The 19,360-nt window shown below is 44.2% G+C and overlaps 3 protein-coding genes across 7 annotated transcripts; 1 reads left to right on the forward strand and 2 right to left on the reverse strand.

Moving 5' to 3' along the window:
- The first annotated feature begins 1,978 nt into the window (after positions 1–1,978).
- Positions 1,979–5,457, forward strand: lg4h19orf44 (linkage group 4 C19orf44 homolog). Of its 2 annotated transcripts, none has more exons than XM_058072946.2 (10): positions 1,979–2,240; positions 2,311–2,439; positions 2,506–2,612; positions 2,675–3,068; positions 3,161–3,410; positions 3,481–3,563; positions 3,643–4,039; positions 4,122–4,190; positions 4,252–4,418; positions 4,513–5,457. In XM_058072946.2, exons 1-10 carry the CDS (start codon positions 2,115–2,117, stop codon positions 4,540–4,542), a joined length of 1,752 nt encoding a protein of 583 aa, XP_057928929.2. In that variant the 5' UTR covers positions 1,979–2,114; the 3' UTR covers positions 4,543–5,457. The 2 variants fall into 2 exon arrangements, with proteins under 2 accessions (XP_057928929.2, XP_078646284.1); XM_078790158.1 differs by having other exon boundaries at positions 2,311–2,379.
- Positions 4,449–10,885, reverse strand: akr1a1b (aldo-keto reductase family 1, member A1b (aldehyde reductase)). Of its 2 annotated transcripts, none has more exons than XM_058072950.2 (9): positions 10,745–10,885; positions 9,487–9,582; positions 7,861–7,980; positions 7,622–7,773; positions 7,273–7,468; positions 6,309–6,508; positions 5,926–5,998; positions 5,764–5,850; positions 4,449–5,027 (listed from the first exon to the last, which is right to left on the reverse strand). In XM_058072950.2, the coding sequence occupies exons 2-9, from the start codon at positions 9,565–9,567 to the stop codon at positions 4,962–4,964; spliced, it is 975 nt and encodes a 324-aa protein (XP_057928933.2). In that variant the 5' UTR covers positions 9,568–9,582; positions 10,745–10,885; the 3' UTR covers positions 4,449–4,961. The 2 variants fall into 2 exon arrangements, with proteins under 2 accessions (XP_057928933.2, XP_057928932.2); XM_058072949.2 differs by having other exon boundaries at positions 10,792–10,866.
- Positions 10,886–12,285: 1,400 nt separating this feature from the next.
- slc5a9 (solute carrier family 5 member 9) lies at positions 12,286–19,341 on the reverse strand. Of its 3 annotated transcripts, none has more exons than XM_058073754.2 (14): positions 19,180–19,341; positions 17,819–17,931; positions 17,672–17,743; positions 17,461–17,565; positions 17,235–17,399; positions 17,046–17,151; positions 16,650–16,730; positions 16,364–16,569; positions 16,160–16,295; positions 13,922–14,029; positions 13,692–13,842; positions 13,410–13,578; positions 13,046–13,261; positions 12,286–12,957 (listed from the first exon to the last, which is right to left on the reverse strand). In XM_058073754.2, the coding sequence occupies exons 1-14, from the start codon at positions 19,268–19,270 to the stop codon at positions 12,673–12,675; spliced, it is 2,004 nt and encodes a 667-aa protein (XP_057929737.2). In that variant the 5' UTR covers positions 19,271–19,341; the 3' UTR covers positions 12,286–12,672. The 3 variants fall into 3 exon arrangements, with proteins under 3 accessions (XP_057929737.2, XP_078646291.1, XP_057929738.2); XM_058073755.2 differs by having other exon boundaries at positions 12,733–12,949; XM_078790165.1 differs by lacking the exon at positions 17,461–17,565.
- Between the last annotated feature and the right edge of the window lie 19 nt (positions 19,342–19,360).

Consider the following 19,360-nt stretch of genomic DNA (forward strand, 5'->3'; position numbering starts at 1 on the left):
ATATCATGCTGTCATCTCAGGACTAATGAAAAAGTTAATGCCAATTGATTGGGAGGTTAGCCTTAAAGGACTTGTGGACCCGAGGACCACAGGTTGGAGACCTGGTTGGTCGCAATGGGCCAACCACTTGTTCAGGTGGTCTCCTTGCAATGGGGGTCTACGGTTGTTGGTCCATTTGAAGTCATCTTTTACTCTGACATAGAAAGCAATGCATAGCTCTAAGTATTTACTGTCATACCTATTGTATTTACAGTAGTATTTACTGAGGGGTGGCACTGGTGTGCGTGGCAGTGAGGTGGTGTGCATGAGGGCTTAGAGTTCACATGGATTTCATTCAGTAATGTATGGATAAATGCCTCATGAGAATAGCAGCGGATTAGCAGAAATCCATTTGAGCAGACTTGTGCACATAGCAAGTCTGCAAATAGATGCACTTCACGGCAGTCATGTGACTTCTGTTGTTGTGTGTCTCAGACGTACCAGCATGCCTGAGACTTGTCGTTTTCTGCGTGTGTGTGTGTGTGTGAGAGACATCTGGTTGTTGTCATGCATGTAAAAAGCCACAATCATCCTTCATTCCCATTCCACATTTCTGCAGTGTGTTTGTACTATGCTGGGGCAACACTTCTGTGCCCCCTATCGGTGTACTACAACATGACAGGAAACACTTGACAGCGAGGAGCTAGTAGCTAACAGAGATAACAAATCGATAACAAATGCACTAATACGTAACTAATAAATGCAGTACTTTGCATGATATACCAACTCTATAGTATTGTGCATTCAGAAGATGCATGAGGAAGTCAATGTTAGGCTTTCTTCAATGCAACACTAGCATGCGGACATCATTCATTCAGAGCCCTGATGGCAGACGTGCAGGCTCTTAAAGCATGAATGAGCATGTGGATTTGTTGCATATGTGTGACTAACGTGTGTGCTCGTGCAAGGATCACATGTTTAGTTACTAATCCCACCCCTTTTGCCAATATTTCCCCTGGCTGTGGTTTCATCAGGCCGGGATTACACTGGATTAGACGAGCTCCCAGAAGATGACATGCGTTCATTCATTAAAAGTCCAAATGTCGCTCTCACGCCTGATTGAGACCAAATGTACAAATTAGGCCCAAAAGGATGTACGTAATAGGATGTTTTTACGGCTTTGTTTAAATGCTTTTTGAAAAGGCTACTGTTGTTGCCATGAGCATTGTTATGTAACACACTGGGAATAATTCCAGCAGCAGTGTGTGCAAGTTGGACTTCAAGAGGAGGTAAACAAGAGGTAAACAATAAACTAGTATGTAAGTGTGAAATTAGGAATGAGAAGAACACAACGTTTTTGTGACGTGGCCGTGTAGAACGTGTGGCCTGGTGGCCATCTATTAGCCACATTTCATTTTGGGGCCCTCAGCATATTGTAAAAATAAAATTCATTCAATGATGATCTACGAATCATTAGATATTACTCTAATTCACTGTGTCAGCCATAACACAAAGCTAAGATGTTGTTTTGTTCAGATATCTTAGCATGGATTGGCCTCATTGGTTTAGTTTTAGCATCTTTAATGTATGAAAGTGCTGCCTACAAGTTTTATGTATGCTGCCTTGCAGAAAAAGTCTGGAATCCCTTTTCCAAGTGATCAAAGGCACACAAAATAAAGTGATGGTGGATTTAGTTTTTGGAATTCCGTCAAATCAGCCTCAGTGTACATTATTTATTTTCAGATTACTGCAGCGTTATTTTAAGACAGATAATGTAGTGCCACTCCTAAGCAAAGATGGCGGTAAAGTGCCAATGGAAAAGACACTAAATTGTCTCACAACGAGAAAGAAAACTTCCTTGGAGACGAAGGACGCTCGAGTAGGACTCAAAGTGGTAACATTTGTACTTATTTGCCGTTTTAGCCTCACTAATTGAATACCAACGACTGAAAATTTTATGAGGACCATCGAGAGAGTGAATGGCACGTATAAGTGCTTGTTAGCTAGCGCCCATGCTAACCTGAGCAGGAAGATAATTTAAATTAAATTAATAAAAAAAAAACGTCAAGTACAGTGTTGTGATGGCGTTACTAGTCCACTTTGTGTGAGGCTGAGGGGCAACCTGTGCCGCAAACATGTGGAGAAGAGGCGGCCGAAGCGACGCCCTGGACCGGGCTCAGGCGCTGTTGTCCTCCAAGAGAAGCAGCCGAGCAGCCGCCGAGTCCACGCAAACATCCGCCACTAAAACCTCCACACATGCGGTCAGTCAGCACATAACATCTATCAACTAAGCTAAAGACTCACCTGTCCTTCCTCCTTCCTTTCTAACAGGACGTCAAAAGCCGCCATGCTCCACCAAATACAAATCTGGTGATGTCAGACACAAGTGACGTGTCCCAGGTGAGTTCCGAACCAGACGTCTGTGCAGCCACTCGGCCTGGAAAAAAACAGGAAGATGAGGTAAACATCTAAAGACAATGTTTACAATGTGAAATGACTGTCTGACCTTATTTTTACCACTTGCAGGCTCAACCCCAGAGCCCCGTTGGAGGAGGCAGCAGGTTCCTGAAGAAACCACCACCTCCTCCTCCCAGCAGCCAATCACCTGTGAGGCAGCAGTCACATGTTGACAGGTGAGTGTATGTGGGAGGAGTCTAATAAGATGTCAGTCAATCTGATCTTCTTCACGCTGTAGACTGCTGTCCTCCAACTCACAAACGGCCGCTCTGAGGAGGCTCGCTCAGATCGAGAGTCGAGTCCACATTCGTCAGCGAGCTCTGGAACCTCTGAACCAGATCCAAAGTCCACGCTCTGATGTGGATCTCTCCTCGCTCTCCCATGCCCCAGAGGGAGCTCCTGTGGCCCCCTCGTCACAGCCCAGCAGTCAGGGTGGGTCGCGGTTCCTCAAGAAAAACACAACTGGATCTCCAGAGGACCTGCATGAAGCTGTCGAGTCCATCCCTGCTGAAGCCTTGCTGCAGAAGGATGTGGAAAGTGGTGAAGAGGATGTGAGGAAGCTTGTGGAAGACGCTTTGGACTCACCAGACGAGAAGTTGACTAGCACTTCATCCAGGAGCAGAGCGGGGATGGTACCATTTCTTTCTTCTTCTGTGTTTGCCATCAATGTGACCTCTATCCTTCACACGGTGACCAGCACAATTTCTTTCTTTATTTTTTACAGAAGTTCAGCAGAAAAGTTCTGAGGTCTGCATCCCCTTCTCCTCTACCCTCTGGAGGTGGTCTCTCATCATCCTGCTCTCCTCCTCAGAGAAGAGCTTTGTCTGAGGCCCGCCTCCTCCTCTCCCCAAGTCTACAGCATTCTGACTCCTCCAGGTCGGCCGCGGAGGAGGTCCTCTCTCTGGAAGAACTCTTTCCTGTTGGATGCAATGTAGCTGGCTCCCCCAGTGAGGCCAGCTCAGTCTCGTTCCAATGTGAGAGACACCCACGAGTGCACACACCAACACACACAAAGATGCTGATGTTGCGTTGTTGTTCTTACAGCTGACTTTGAGATAAATGTGATGACATTAGATGGCCTTAACCCCGCCCCCTTTGCAGCCAATGAGGGGACAGCCGGGACACAGGTGAAACCATAGAGAACACAACCACACCCTTTTGTTGTGAAACTTTATCATGTTGGTTCTGTTGCTGTGTGTCCTTCAGTCTCACCAGGCAGATGGTGAGCATGTGGTCTCACTTCCGGTTTTGCCAAGCGACCAGTGGGTGGAGCAGGTGGCAGACTATGAAAGTGACTTTGAGAGTGCCAGCAGAAGAGAGGTGGACAATGACATTATCAGCAGCCAGGTGTCAGAACACCTGGCGGGAGGTGAGGAGGACGATGATGTAGGGTCAGAGGTCAAGGACCATATAGACACGTCCTGGGTGAGGACAGAAGGAGACTACTCGAGCACTTATTCAGACTCGAAAAAATCCTGCACTCTGCGGACCTCAGGTCATAGTCAAAGATGTTCCAGCAGTGAGTCCAGGTCATCAGCGGCACCTAGTAACCGTTTAAAAGATGTGGCGGCACAGACGGATGCAAATGCTCTCTGGTTCACAGGTTAGTCCTTTGAACAGGAAGTAGACCACTGTAGTGAACCGGAGTTTTCTTATATCTGACTCGGCCTCACAACCTCCTTCAGGTTCTGCAGTGGGCATGGATTACCCCACCCACTCCTTGGCTCCCCCCGCTAGAACGTCTGAATTGGAAGGTGAGAGGAAAAAGCACACAGCTCCGGCCAGGCGACCTCATGTTTCACAACCTTTCTATAGGCATTGCCACTTTCCAGCCAGACATGTTGACACTCAACGACATGTTGAGACAGCAGCTCGCCATGACACGACGCTTCATCGAAAGCAGCCGGCATCAGCATGCCAGCCTTCTACAGAGCCTTGGGCCACCCAGATACAGATACGCCACTTTGGAGGACACCATGCAGGTAACAGACACAGCCTGGAGGGAATTTAGTGTATTTTTCATTTATGGACCAAAATATGCTCACAAGGAATAACTTTTCTTTTTTTTCCTCCCAGTACATCCGTAAACACACACACAGAAAGTGACAGTGGAAGTTCCTCAAGAGAAATTTGACTCAATGTGTTGAATGTAAAATCATGCTAAGGAAAGACTCTGAACAGAAGGTGACATCCGACAGAGAGAGAACACGGCGAAGAGATGCTCCACCAAAATGGATTCATTGTCCCTCAAGAGGACCTCCAAGTGGGACATTGTGTGTGTTGCAGTCTGACATTGCATTCATTTTATACAGAACTTGTGAACGATTTGGTATTTAGTTTTTATATGTTCTTTATTACAAATTGTGATCTGCAGGAGAGTATTAAATCATTTATTTTTCACTGCCTGTTTAAAAAATAACATTCCTTACAACCAACCATGAGAGTAGTGTTGGGTTGTGAATTGGGATTCTCTCAGGAGCCATACAGATGTTTGAAGGCACAAATCCTGGTCCGGACATTGGTCCTCAGTAGGGGTCGTTAAAAGGATAGTGAGGATGCCCCGCATCCCGAGGAACTCTCTTCCCATCCACCTGCAATACGTAGAGCTCATATAAACCTCCATTCAATTGTTTGCCACACGGGGGCGTCCTCGTTGCGTTATTTAATGTGCGTTTACTTCCTGGGTCACAGGGACAAGCACAACGACCAGGGATGCATGGATCCATATATTTCACTTCCTGATACATGATTTTGGATAACTGCAGATACTGATACAATTCTGATACCCGCGCTTTGTTTGCTTAAATATGGAACCAAACAAAGAATATCAGCTAAGATGCAGCTAGATAAATACCAGCAAATGTCGTGTTCTCCTCACATGCATACACACACACACACACAGCCTGATGTGTTGATGACTTCACAGAATGTGGAAACGTCACACATACGGTACCGTCTCAATATCTCCATGATAATTGTTGCCAATTTTACATGAGGCTTTAATAAACTCCTACGATGTTGTAGCGGCCCATAAGTTTTAGTTTTGTGTGAGATGTCAGACTGTTTTGTGTGGCCATGAATATGTGCGGCTTGAGTGAGGGGGGGCGGCTCCAGTAAATGTGTGGTGACAGCTGTTCCTGCTGACACTCTGGCCACTTTAGCTGACAACATTAAAGCACACAGGTGTATCATGGTATTTGCAAATTTCCAATACACAAATTATACTCATATTGGAACCTCATAGCAATACTGTATCGGATCATCCCCATTCCAATTGGTGACAGCGATAAACCTACTAGAACAGTCCCAATGAAGCAGTCCACTTACCTGGATCATAGGAACGATGTAGCGCCAGTTTTTATTCAGAGCTGTGACACTACTCATCTCCTCTTCCTCCAGCGTGAAGTCAAACACCTGACAAGCCATCACCATAACATCATCAGCACCACTTTTGCTGCAGTGACATTAGCATTTCAGATTCATGCACACCTGAATATTCTCTCGGATTCGGGCCGCCGTCACACTCTTGGGGATGGTCACCACGCCGCGCTGTGTCTGCCACCTCACCACACAAAAATCACAATTAGTGGGTGGGTACCGTGAATTGACCAGTGAAAACAACACTAATGATGTTACTCAAACTTTTTCACTGATGAAATGAAAATGTGAGCACTATAGCAATGACATCTGTTGGTACATAGGATATAATAGGACTATAATCTTCCGCTGACATTGTTTCTGAATTTGATTGTCAACCAAAATTATTGTATTCATTTTATTTTTTATGAATACATTTAAAAAATTAGCATTCAGCATGCTCTGTCTGCATTAACACAGACTTCTAGATGGTTCTGTACCAGGCTGGTTGTCACCTGAGGATGATCTGAGCGGGTGACCTATTGTATTTTTTGGCCAGCGTGGCAATGATGGGCTCATCCAGCAGGATGGGTTCCTCCGGGTGTTTCCAGGCGCGGTCCGGGGAGCCGAGGGGGCTGTACGCTGTCATCACCAGGCCCCGGGCCCTGCAGTGGGCCTGCAGTTCTACCTGGGCCAGGTAGGGGTGGCTCTCGACCTGCTCAACCCAAACAAAAGGTCACAAGTTGACGATGACATGAGTGATGCTCCGATTGATCGGCCACTGATCAATATTGGCCAATTTTTGTTAAAAAAATGTCTTTCAATGGCAATCACCTCTTGCTCATATTGCAGACTGTAGCAAAAGTCTTCCGCCCACCTTCCTTCATACTGCGCAAGCATGCAAAACCCAAAACAATCATGCTACCAGTGAAGTAGCAGCCAATGTAGCCAACACTGGACGACACTCACCTGTATGTGTGTGACAGTCAGATGTCTAAAGCAAATTACCCTGAAAAATTATTGAATTCTTCAGACGAGATGACCAGCCTTTGACCGGGTTTGCAGACTGCTCTCTCACTTCGAGCCCCTCTGCATGATATCTGGAAGTCCTGCTACAACGCCATTAAACTATGTACTCTCACATCCAAACTCTTAAGGAAGGTGTCTCATCCTCTGAAGTTTCACGAGTGATACAGGTTCTCTTGAAAAAGTATGTCAAATATGTTTTTGTCTAAATGGTGATTTCATGGTTCCCTTTTTCATATCATACAGCAAGTAGCAGAGGTGCAACCAGGAATTCTGGGCCTTGTGATCTATATTGATATCAGCATCAGATGATTTCAATCATGGATGTTCGGTATTGGAATCAGCAGCATAAAACCCTTATAGGAGCATCCCTACTCATAAGTGTATAACAGGGATGTGTCATCTCTGAGGGTGCTGCTAACGCTGCCTCAGCAAATAAAAAATTTGGCATACCTGCAGGACAGCGGGCTTGATGCTGGCCACAGATATGATGTCATCCACCTGCCGGCTGTTGAAGTTGGAGAGGCCGATGGCTCGGACCAGACCTTTCCCCACCAGCTTCTCCATGGCGGCCCACGTCAGCTTATAATCCACGTGGTCGTACAGCATCGAGCCATCCTCCTTTTTAGGGAAATGTGTGTCTCCGCGTCTGGTGACGTGGAGGAAGTCATGTTGAAAAGAAGAGAACAAAGGCTAAAATAAGAAGTCAAACAATTAGTTTTATGTGCTGACAGGACTGGCCTGCATTCCTCAGCAAAGCGATTATGTGGGATGATTGAGGCTGCAGTCGAGTGCCGCTCACTGGAAAGCATTGGGCCAGTGGATCAGGTAGAGGTCCAAATATTCCAGTCGGAGGTCTTTGAGGGTTTGTAAAAGTGCCGGCTCCACATCCTCAGGGTGATGTCGTGTGTTCCACAGCTTGGATGTGACAAACACATCCTCTCGCCTCAGTGCCTGCATGTGACATGAGCATTTTAGCACAACCTCCCCTAAATAAAGAGACCACATCTTTGGTCGGTTTAAACATTTCACATCATTTACATTGTTGTGGTCCAGTGACTCCTGAAGGGCTTCTCCAATCTCCGCCTCGTTGCCGTAGACGGCAGCACAGTCAATGTGGCGATACCCGGCCTGCAGGGCCCACATGACGGCTTGTTTGACCTGCGACACAAAAAGCTTACATTAAACACATTGCAAGCTGTACATCTTGACCTGTGACCTTTTTAATCACAACAGGGAATGTAAAAACTTGAATGTACAGAACATCAACAACAATGCAGTAGATCTCTTGTCAAAACATCTGCTGAAACATGTTCCGTGAACTGACTTTTGTGACAATGCCCTCCACTCAACTTTTTTAACCAGATATCTTACTGTAAATAGAAAGTGACTAACATGGGAAAAAAGCTATTATTTAAGTCAGAGAAAAAACATTTCAAAATAAATCTTCTGTACATCCCAAGATGTTGATCCACCTCCAGCGTAACAGTACATGGAACAGCACAGAACCGTTCAGTCCGCCTGCACGGAACAATACACCTTTGTGGGTGGCAGTTTTTTTAGTTTTGCAATTCATTTTTCACTATTTTTCACTATTTTCACAGTGTCAAGGCTGGCAAAAAGAGCTCCCGGTGACACAATGTCCCATTTCCCACAAAGTACATTATTAAGTGACAGTCTGCCCAAAAGCAGATGAAAAGCAGGGGTGCAGATTGCGCCTAAATGGTCCCATTTTGTGACTAAAATGAGACATTTTGAATGAATCTACACAGGCATGTGCGACCAGATAGAAGTACGTACATATCCTTTATTTAGTTGGTGGGGGACATACCTTACTGCCATGAGAATGAAAAAAAGTTTGACTATTCTACCATCTTTGTTTACACAATTTGCCTGGCTCTACTCTCGCTCGCTCTCTCATCTCAACGATGCCACACGGACTGACTTTTTTTAACCACAGTATCTTTAAAACAAACAAGCAATGTGGTTCGTTCAGAGGTTGTTTTTGTCCCACAGGGAAACTACGTTGGCTGTCGCGTTCACAGGGCACGTACTAACTTACTTAGCGTCACTTCATAATAATAATAATAATAATACATTTTATTTGTACAGTGCTTTTCAGGCTACTCAAAGATGCTTAACAGTGGAAAAATAAAGTTGAATAAAAAAACAGAGTAGAAGACACATTCAAATACAACATTCATTCATTCACAGCAGTCAGGTATAAAAAGTTAGACATTTAAAAAAAGGATTTAAACAGATTGGTTTTGAGTTACTTTTTGAAGGTGAAAAGTTCAGGGCAACCATGTGAATGGGGCAAAGAATTCCAGAGGGTGGGGGCAGCAATGGAGAACGCTTTGTCTCCCCAGGTTCGGAGCTTAGTACTACAGGGAAATGTCAGGAGTTTGGAGTCTGGGGAGCGAAGGGGACGTGAGGAAGTGTGTGGATGGAACAGGTCTGTGAGGTATGGAGGGGACCTTTGAAGGTAATACGTTGAAATGAATACGTTGGGGGACGGAAGCCAGTTTCCACAACCTCAGGTGCGTTACACATACGTACATCCTATAATATAGGATGGGTATAATATAGAATAACATGCTGTTATTCTAAATGCTACTTTGGGAATACATAAAAAAAGATATATCTTTTTATGATTGTCTACTGTACCTTTCCAGGTTCACTCTTCCATGTCCCCAGGCCAATGAGGGGCATCTTGCGGCCCGTGTAGAGAACAGCAAAGTCGTTCATGTTTCTCTGAAGAACCTTGAAAGAGAACACGGGTTATTATACATGTTATTTATGGCTACCGGTGACCCTTGCTTATCCATCCATTTTCTATGCCGCTTATCCTCACTAGGCTCCCGGCTGACCTCAAGCGGCTGACTTAACCAGCCAATCACAGGGGACATGTCGACAAACAATCATTCACACTCACATTCATACCAATGGACACTTTAGAGTCACCAAATAACCTAATATGCATGTTTTTGTAGAAAACACACGAAAGGGGAGAACATGCAAACTCCACACACAGATGCCCAAGCGGAGAATGGAGCCCAGATGGTCCTGATCTCCTGACTGTGTGGCCTACATGCGAGCCACCATGTAGCAACTCTTGCTTATCCATATATATTTTAGAGAGCATCAATAATGAGACAATGAGTAAAGTGCTGACACTAAAACTAACCAACAATCTTAGGTTGCAGCTAATGTTTAGTCCACAACTACATTCCATCTGTAAGCAACAGGAAGAGGAAGTGATGCTGACTTGCATTTTCCTTGAAAAAAAAAGTCAACAGACTTGTATGTTTAAAGGTACGATTGATAATGTCTTTCTTAAACACGAGCCATTCTAATGCTAACATTCCCTACATAAGTATAATATTGTTAAATCGTACGACAAAGACATGCAGAGAAATGTACTTTTTCTAATTCTGTGTCTTTAAAAACGTACAGCCATCAGGTTTGGCTTGCAAACTAGGCATAAATAGACAGTATCAAACCGCCATCATTCACCTGTGAACATTCATTCATTCATTCATTCATTTTCTACCGCTTTTCCTCACGAGGGTCGCGAACAATAACATTTTTATATTTTGTGTTTACTTAAAACGGCCCATCATATTTACAACCATATTAACATAATTCAGTCTGTCTAATCTCTGAATTTATAAAAGCTGTTAACGATACAGTATATATTAGAGTGGCCGTGCAACAAGGAGCAAAAATGACTCTGCGAACTCGCTAACGTTAGCTTAAAGTTTGTGGTCACGTCAGCAATTTAAAAGTTACAAGGAACTTTTGATTCTGCCGTTATGCTATTTCTCTTGTTCATCTTCTCGCGAAGCCGTTATGAAACACAATAAGTACACATTTAATTAAGAGAAGACATTTGACGTTTTCCTCCCGTGGGACACCAACTTACTGTTCGGTTTGTTCTTTTCTGGTGTTTGTTGGAAAGCGCAGACCTACCACTCCTCTTGTTATTGCCAGGAGCGTCTACAAAGTGTCTGGAGCCTCAGGAGCCAAACAGCCGCAGACTAGCTTCTCTTGCAGATGTTCAAAAACAGCTTCCGGATAAAGATACATCTACTTCCGCCTACGGCCGCCAAAATAAGAGTCTGGTATCTGCATATGGACGATAGCTTCAAACGTACTATATTTGACTTTTCTTGCATCTTTGTTTACACGATTTGGATATAGCTGTCAGTCGCCTCAGTGCAAGTTTACGAGCTGGAGTTATCCGCTGAGCTTCTTGTCTTTGGACTCCAACCAATTACTAGACTTAGGAGACCAAGTCGGCTTCTGAAAAGCTGCCCCGTGTAGCCGTCTTCTATCGGCATTACTATATGTTAGCATTAAGGGACATCTGTCCTTTTTATTTGCATGTTCCGGGATATGCTGATATACGGTTAAATGACATAATTGACATTGTGGTGACATATTTTCACACTGCAAGTAGAAATATTATGCTGCTAAGGAATCAAATTTGTGCACTTAATTACCATATAAACTGTTATCAACCAGACTGGCGGCACTTCAGTGGTTGACAAACTTCATGGTTGGAGGTTGGCCACCAGCTCCTACAACACTGGCGGCCATCTAGCCCCTCCCAAAACCAGTAAAAACATGTAAATGTGATTTGTCCCCGCTCATAGAGTCATTAGTACAGCAAATACTTGTTGTGACTAGTTTCCAATTCATATTTTTTTAATTTGGTCCAGACTTTTGGAAAATAATGAAAAGATTAGTAATGATAGCGTGAGTGATTATTCATTAATTAATTAATTTTCTACCACTTGTCCTGACGAGCCTATCCCAGCTGTCTTTGGGCGAAAGGCGGGGTACACCCTGGACTGGTCAGCCAATCATACCACACCACACTCACATTGGACAATTTGGAGTTGTCAATTAACTTAGTATGCATGTTTTTGGAATGTGGGAGGAAACCGGAGTACCACGCATGGGGAGAGCATGCAAACTCCACAGAGAGATGCCCGAGGGTAGAATCGAACACGGGTTAACCTGCGCGCTAACCACCTGTCCACTGTCCATGCAGCGCTGAGTGACTACGTGAAAGAAAATTTGTGTTTACAGTGCATTGGCAGCAACTACAGTCAAAACAAGACAGGACCTAAAATAGAACCTTGGGGCACTCCAAAACCCATAGCCATACTTGGCGGACTCTCTGTCAAGACACACATATACTCAATGACTCTCTGTCAAGTCGTCAATAAAGTCTGAGTCAATGCCAGAGTCAGTAACATCTGACAAGTCCAATTCAAGTTGCAAGTCTTTGATGATATACAAGTTGAATCTGAAGTCATCACAAATGTAACTCAGTCTGAGTCACATGACTCAAGTGCACACCTCTGGTCTGGTAGAAACCAATGAAGTTCGATCTGATCAGTCATTTAGATGAGATTACGAACTTTATTCAATATAATTCAATCAGAATATCCAAAAGCCAATTCAGTTTTTTAATGTTTCAAATTAGCATGTTAGTGAATAAAGACTACTTTGAACCACACCTTATGAAACTGTAGATAAATAACTTGAAATATACAGGTGCATGTCAGTCATTTAGAATGTATTTGAAAAGTTAATTTCTGTAGTAGTTTCAAGTAGTTCAGCGTGAGTCATGAAATGCACGATAGCATGGTGTTCTAGAAAAAAAAAGGTAATAAATAGTCCAACTGAGCCCTGCTTTTACTTTGTCATTTGAAAACTTCAAATGTAGATTTCAAGCAATAGTAACATGGAAATATGAAGTCTTAAATCCCTGTTTTTGGCCAGTAGGTGGCCCTGTGATAAACTGACTTTTTAAAACACACCCAAGCCATCCAAGCCCATTTAGGCAAAGTATCCCCACAGGAAGACATTGACGGCAAGCAGCAACAAAGCATTCACATTGCAGATGTTTCTCCACAGTGGCGCCTCCTTCAGGGAGTTCAGCTTGGGGCTCTCGGCAGCAGGAGAAACAGAACCGGCACCAGTCAGTCCGCAGAGCTGCATAACCACCCTTCGCCAACAGGAGGTTGACACAGATGGACGTGCATAGTCAGAGGTTATCAAGGTGTCGGTGAGATTGATGCGAGCCTCCTTGCTGTGTCTGGACCACCAGGTCAACCTGTGCAGCTGGACCCCACCCCCAGCAGACACAAACCAAGGATGCAGTTTAAGAACATCCAAATAAACCGGAGAAAGAACAAGAGGTACTGCTCACGTGCTGTGCAGGTATCGGGGGCGTGGCCAAGCTTACAGCAGCCACAATCAGGCAGGTGAGCACCATGAGGAGGATTGCAAAGTACAGGTAGTGGACCTCGGTCACGATGGCGGGACGTTGGTCCGGTTCACCACAGGGTGGCACCTCATAGGAGAACTCCAGGATCATCCGAATCAGTCCCACCACCAGCCCCACCATAAGGCCCCAGAATGCGCCCTGACCCAGAATATGTTATGTTATGTTATATATATATATACATATATATATAATATAATTCTACCGACTGGCTGCTACTTCATTAGGAACACAACACATTTTGCCTATGGCCATAAATAAACCAGAACGATTGACATATCAGACCTACTTGCTCGTTAGCACGTGACCAGAAGATGGCCAACAGGAATACACCAGTAATAGGCGGAGCCAAAAAGCTGACCACTGATTGGGCGTATTCAAACAGCTGCCCGCTGTTGGCCGATTGAATGACAGGAATCCACAAGATGCTAACACAAATGAGTACCAGGATGAACACTCTGCAAGTACACACAAAGACAAACACAACTAACACATGCATCCTGCATATTTACACTCTTTTCATCTTACTTTGATCGTGTATGTGTCTCCTTGTGGCATGCCACACCCTCACCTGCCAACAATCATGAGCTCCATCTCGGAGGCTTTGGGCCGGGCTCGGTGGTACAGATCCAAGGTAAAGATGGTGGAGCTACTGTTGAATATTGACGTCAGGGAAGACAACAGACTAGCGAAAATCACGGCCAGCATCAGTCCACGGAGACCTGCAAGCACACACATACACAACTGTGTGTGTGTGTGCATGTGTGCGTGTGCGTGCATGTGTGAGTGAGAACTACTCACCAACAGGCATGACCTCCACCACCAGTTTAGGGTAGGCGATGTTGGAACAGCCAACTGAAGTGTCACAAACTCTCTGACACACTTGTGGATCCACACAGGCCACCTCGTCTACACACACACACGCTATTAACTTATCTCAGAATATGCATACATACTAATAAATATCTAGAACAGGGGTGTCCATACCACATACTGAAAAAATAGAAGGGGAACACTTTCTTTAAACCAACCCATGTATACATATACAGTGAAGAAAATAAGTATTTGAACACCCTGCTATTTTGCTATTTCTCCCACTTAGAAATCATGGAGGGGTCTGAAATTTTCATCGTAGGTGCATGTCCACTGTGAGAGAGATAAACTAAAAAGAAAAATCCAGAAATCACAATGCATGATTTTTTAACAATTTATTTGTGTGATACAGCTGCTAATAAGTATTTGAACACCTGAGAAAATGAATGTTAATATTTGGTACAGTAGCCTTTGTTTGCTATTACAGAGGTCAAACGTTTCCTGTAGTTTTTCACCAGGTTTGCACACACTGCAGGAGGGATCTTGGCCCACTCCTCCACACAGATCTTCTCTAGATCAGTCAGGTTTCTGGGCTGTCGCTGAGAAACACGGAGTTTGAGCTCCCTCCAAAGATTTTCGATTGGGTTCAGGTCTGGAGACTGGCTGGGCCATGCTAGAACCTTGATATGCTTCTTACGGAGCCACTCCTTGGTTTTCCTGGCTGTGTGCTTCGGGTCGTTGTCGTGTTGGAAGACCCAGCCACGACCCATCTTCAATGCTCTGACAGAGGGAAGGAGGTTGTTCCCCAAAATCTCACAATACACGGCCCCAGTCATCCTCTCTTTAATGCAGTGCACTCATCCTGTCCCATGTGCAGAAAAACACCCCCAAAGCATGATGCTACCACCCCCATGCTTCACAGTAGGGATGGTGTTCTTCGGATTGTACTCTTCATTCTTCTTCCTCCAAACACGCTTATTGGAATTATGACCAAAAAGTTCTATTTTGGTCTCATCTGACCATAAAACTTTCTCCCATGACTCCTCTGTATCATCCAAATGGTCATATGCAAACTTAAGACGGGCCTTGACATGTGCTGATTTAAGCAGGGGAACCTTTCGTGCCATGCATGATTTCACATCATGACGTCTTAGTGTATTACCTACAGTAACCTTGGAAACGGTGGTCCCAGCTCTTTTCAGGTCATTGACCAAGTCCTGTCGTGTAGTTCTGGGATGATTCCTCACCTTTCTTAGAATCATTGAGACCCCACGAGGTGATATCTTGCATGGGGCTCCACTCCGATTGAGATTGACCGTCATGTTTAGCTTCTTCCATTTTCTAATGATAGCTCCAACAGTGGACCTTTTTTCACCAAGCTGCTTGGTAATTGCTCCGTAGCCCTTTCCAGCCTTGTGGAGGTGTACAATTTTGTCTCTGGTGTCTTTGGACAGCTCTTTGGTCTTCGCCATGTTACAAGTTAAAGTCTTACTGATTGTATGGGGTGGACAGGTGTCTTTATGCAGCTAACGACCTCAAACAGGTGCATCTGATTCAGGATGATACATGGAGTGCAGGTGGACTTCTAATGGGCAGACTAACAGGTCTTTCAGGGTCAGAATTCTAGATGATACACAGGTGTTCAAATACTTATTTGCAGCTGTATCACACAAATAAATTGTTAAAAAATCATGCATTGTGATTTCTGGATTTTTCTTTTTAGTTTATCTCTCTCACAGTGGACATGCACCTACGATGAAAATTTCAGACCCCTCCATGATTTCTAAGTGGGAGAAATAGCAAAATAGCAGGGTGTTCAAATACTTATTTTCTTCACTGTATATATTTAGAGAACTATTTTTATATTTAGAGAAATATTTCACACATGTTTCACAAATATTTATACTTTCTTATCATAATATTACTGCTGTATTGTCATAATAGTTTGACTTTGTAATAGTAAACATTTTCCTAGCCTAATTTTTCCAAGAATTGCAAATTTATTATTTTTTCCTAAATTTCAACGCTGACATTCTTCTTACTATTTTTTTTTTACAATCCTTACTTCTTCTTACTATTTTTTATTAGATCGTTATTCTTGTAAAGTTACTGCAATTTTTTTCCCACATTTTTTTTCTTGCTTGAATATGTATTTAGAATGTGCCATAAATTGCACTTTGGTCACCCCTTATCTAGAAGGTAGAACACACACACACACACGCTGACCTGGGAACAGTGCTCGGCTGATCATGCCTGGCATGACGATGAAGAACATTGGTAGAAGTTTGAGGTAACCTCCTACGACGCTACCCCCTTTGGCGTGAGACAATGACTTTGCTGACAGCGATCTTTGAACTATAACCTGAACACACACACACGTTACCAATACAGAATACCCAAAGATTCTGGCCTAGAACAGAGCAGAGTTACCTGGTCAGTGCACCACACCCAGGTGGCGATCACGGTGAGACCAAAGATGAGGCCGGGCCATGGCAGGTCACCAGACAGCGGGTCTCGGAACATGTGGAAGGCGTCGTCGCGAGGGAGGTGACAGGTGGTGTTGGCAACCGTCGCCATGGGAACGGCAGCCATGTATCGTTCCACCAGACCCTCATACCAACCTACTTTGGAGAAGGCTGGAGGTATGACAACAATGCATGAACATACTACATATTTTGACTTCCTGTGTGGGCATGTGTGTGTGTGTTTGTCCTACCAATGAACATTAGTGTTAAGGCTCCTGCCACCATGATCACTGTCTGGATTGCATCAGTGTAGATGACTGCTGACAAACCTCCTACACAAAGTCAGCATTATAGAATACATGGAACTAAAAATCAACTGAAAACATGATGTACACTGAGTAAGTAGACTTTTATTGTGAAAAGTAAGCCCTGGGGGTGTGAGGTGGAAAAGTGTAAATACAATAAATGTGGTATTTAATGTGTGTATTTCAGTTTGAATGTACAGGCTGTCGGCTTGGCATTTCTGCCCGACACACCTATGACACCAATGGGCCTAAATGGGTCATCAGCTGCGGACCCTCCAGTAAGTAAAGCCTCCGGATTTGTAAAATTTTCATTGTTATTCCGTCCACCATGTGTGTGTATACCTGCCACAGTGTACACTGCTGTGATCAACAACAGAACTCCTGTGGACCAGTAGAGATTCCAGCCTAAAGAAACTTTGATGAACAACACTCCTGAGAAGAGATCTGTCTGGGAGATGCACACATACATACAATGACATACAATGTGTTCACATGTTGTAATGAATGTATGTATTTATGTGTGCGTCTTACAGATAGTTTAGTGAAGATGTAAAGCACCAGGGACAAGACAGACATGTATACCCGGATCCGGCGTCCTCCAAAGCGCTTGGCCAGATATTCCGGCATGGTCACCACCCCACTCGCAATATAGACTGGGATGAAGATCCATCCCAGAGCCACCAGAACCCAAGCTGCCTACACACATGCACACAGTTCAGATGGGTTTGAGAATAAGGACGTCATCCTGCTGTCTTACATTCAATTCAAAGCCAGCCACAGCAATGCCTCCTGCCGCTCCTGTTCCCGCCAGCCCGATAAATGTTCCACTTCCAATGTTACTGGACATCAGAGAGGCTCCGATCTGATGAGTGTTGACACAAATGTGTGATTGACGAAGTCCTATGGTCTCCTGTGTGTGCTTTGGAATTATCGTGGACGTGATCCCAGTGCCAAGAGCACATACTTACGGGCCACCAAGTCATGGAGCGCCCTGCCAGGAAGTAACCTCCCACCGTGCTGCCATTGGCCCTCGCTGACGCCTGAGGACAAGATGTAGGTTACCATCAGTTAGTGCCCTAAATGTTGAAAACATGACAATGCAGGTATGCACTCACCCATATTGCGACCGCCATGACCACCAGCAGGTAGACCACCACCACGGCGATGTCAGCAGCCTCCAAGCCAATTGGACTCAGAGGTGATGCCGTGGAGACTGCAGAGCTGCTGGCTAGAAGTAAACATGTCATTTGTGTGCGTGTTCAAAGACATGTCTGTGGTGTGCTTTAGGACACAAAGCTTGAGGAAATCTTCTCCAACCATGGCTTCCTGGCCCTTGTTAAGGACTAGCACCAATTGGAAAACCACCAGTAGCATCATTCTATTGAGTGGGCAGGAGATCCAACAGAGGAGCCATTGGTGCATCAGACCACATTATGCTGCCAGTTGATTGGATCCCTTTTTGCAACAACGTAGAACTCAACTGGTTCTCAATTATGTTCTGGCATGCAATTTGTAGGGGACAGAAATGTTTTCACCTACTCTAACTTCAAATTGATAGTACTGCTAATATTTTTTATTCATCTGTACAAACCACTACACACAAACCAGCATTATCCAAGCCTGAATGCACTAACAGACCTGCCAACATTGAAGAAAATGTTCTGAGTACTTACACACAACAAAACATACACAAGAACAAAAGGTTAAAAGAAAGCATGAAAAATATTTGAGAAAAGAAAAATATACATTAATCTTGGACTTGTGGATAGTGCTTGGTTATCATCAAGTATACGTTATAAACATTTATCACAATGGAATTTGATCTGAAGGTTGTTCAAAAGTTGCAAGTTTCTCAATCATGAGCGGCCATTGTCTGAAAGTCATAAGTCATTAACTACACTTTTACAATTGCCTGACAGACTATGAACACATAATGCTGCACATGCTGACAATCACAGAGATGCCAATGTTCGCAAAGAGGGACAATCAAACACCTAGATTTCTATCTTCAAATTTTAAATGAAACCAATTAAATTTGAACAATAATGTCGCCTGGGGGCTAAAGTTTTACGAAGGAAAACATCGCCACCTGAACTCAGGCCAACGCAACAAATGGCTGCCTGAGGACACCTCCACCAGCAGACTGCCCCCCTGCAAAAGACATAAAGCATGCCTAAAAGATGTCTAGGTGAAAACCCATTTTCCTCACCTGAGGACCACAGTATGGCAACTTTAAAGCCCAATGAACTATTGAATTCTGCACGCATGAGTTGTCGTGTCTCAACTCAAAGACCGATGATCACCTTGTAGACTAATTTGACATGAGATGGCTTGACAATCATCGCCACTTAAGCCAAGAATGAGGCTTTTCCCTGCCGAGAACACAACATAGTTCAAAGTCAGGTAAAAGAGACATTGCTTCTTCATGGTCCTCAGCAGAATCCCCTCTCCCCTACCAAAGACAACTTCCACAAACCTTGGGACAGAGTAGTAGACATGTTGCTCCAATCCAGTCTGGGTGTAGGTGCTTTCAGCTGATACTGACTGCAGAATAAGAGATTAATCATTAATAATCACTTGCTGCTTCTTCCGCCGTATGATTGCAGCCAGCACCAATACCAGGATCTTCATACAGAAGTAGCAGATAGACAAGCATG

Source organism: Doryrhamphus excisus, linkage group LG4 (assembly GCF_037039965.1).
Source record: "Doryrhamphus excisus strain RoL-2023G ecotype Guam linkage group LG4, RoL_Dexc_Guam_v1.1, whole genome shotgun sequence".
NCBI classification, from domain to species: domain Eukaryota; kingdom Metazoa; phylum Chordata; class Actinopteri; order Syngnathiformes; family Syngnathidae; genus Doryrhamphus; species Doryrhamphus excisus.

Coding starts and splice junctions, on each gene's coding strand:
- lg4h19orf44 (XM_058072946.2), top strand. CDS start 2,115: ATGTGGAGAAGAGGCGGCCGAAGCGACGCCCTGGACCGGGCTCAGGCG. Junction 3,411..3,480: donor CAGCTCAGTCTCGTTCCAAT/GTGAGAGACACC, acceptor TTGTTCTTACAG/CTGACTTTGAGATAAATGTG. Junction 4,419..4,512: donor CTTTGGAGGACACCATGCAG/GTAACAGACACA, acceptor TTTTCCTCCCAG/TACATCCGTAAACACACACA.
- slc5a9 (XM_058073754.2), bottom strand. CDS start 19,270: ATGATTAATCTCTTATTCTGCAGTCAGTATCAGCTGAAAGCACCTACA. Junction 16,296..16,363: donor GGGTGTGGTGCACTGACCAG/GTAACTCTGCTC, acceptor GTGTGTGTTCAG/GTTATAGTTCAAAGATCGCT. Junction 13,262..13,409: donor GGTCACGTGCTAACGAGCAA/GTAGGTCTGATA, acceptor ATTCTGGGTCAG/GGCGCATTCTGGGGCCTTAT.
- akr1a1b (XM_058072950.2), bottom strand. CDS start 9,567: ATGAACGACTTTGCTGTTCTCTACACGGGCCGCAAGATGCCCCTCATT. Junction 7,469..7,621: donor CACTGGCCCAATGCTTTCCA/GTGAGCGGCACT, acceptor CCACGTCACCAG/ACGCGGAGACACACATTTCC. Junction 5,851..5,925: donor GAATCCGAGAGAATATTCAG/GTGTGCATGAAT, acceptor ATGGCTTGTCAG/GTGTTTGACTTCACGCTGGA.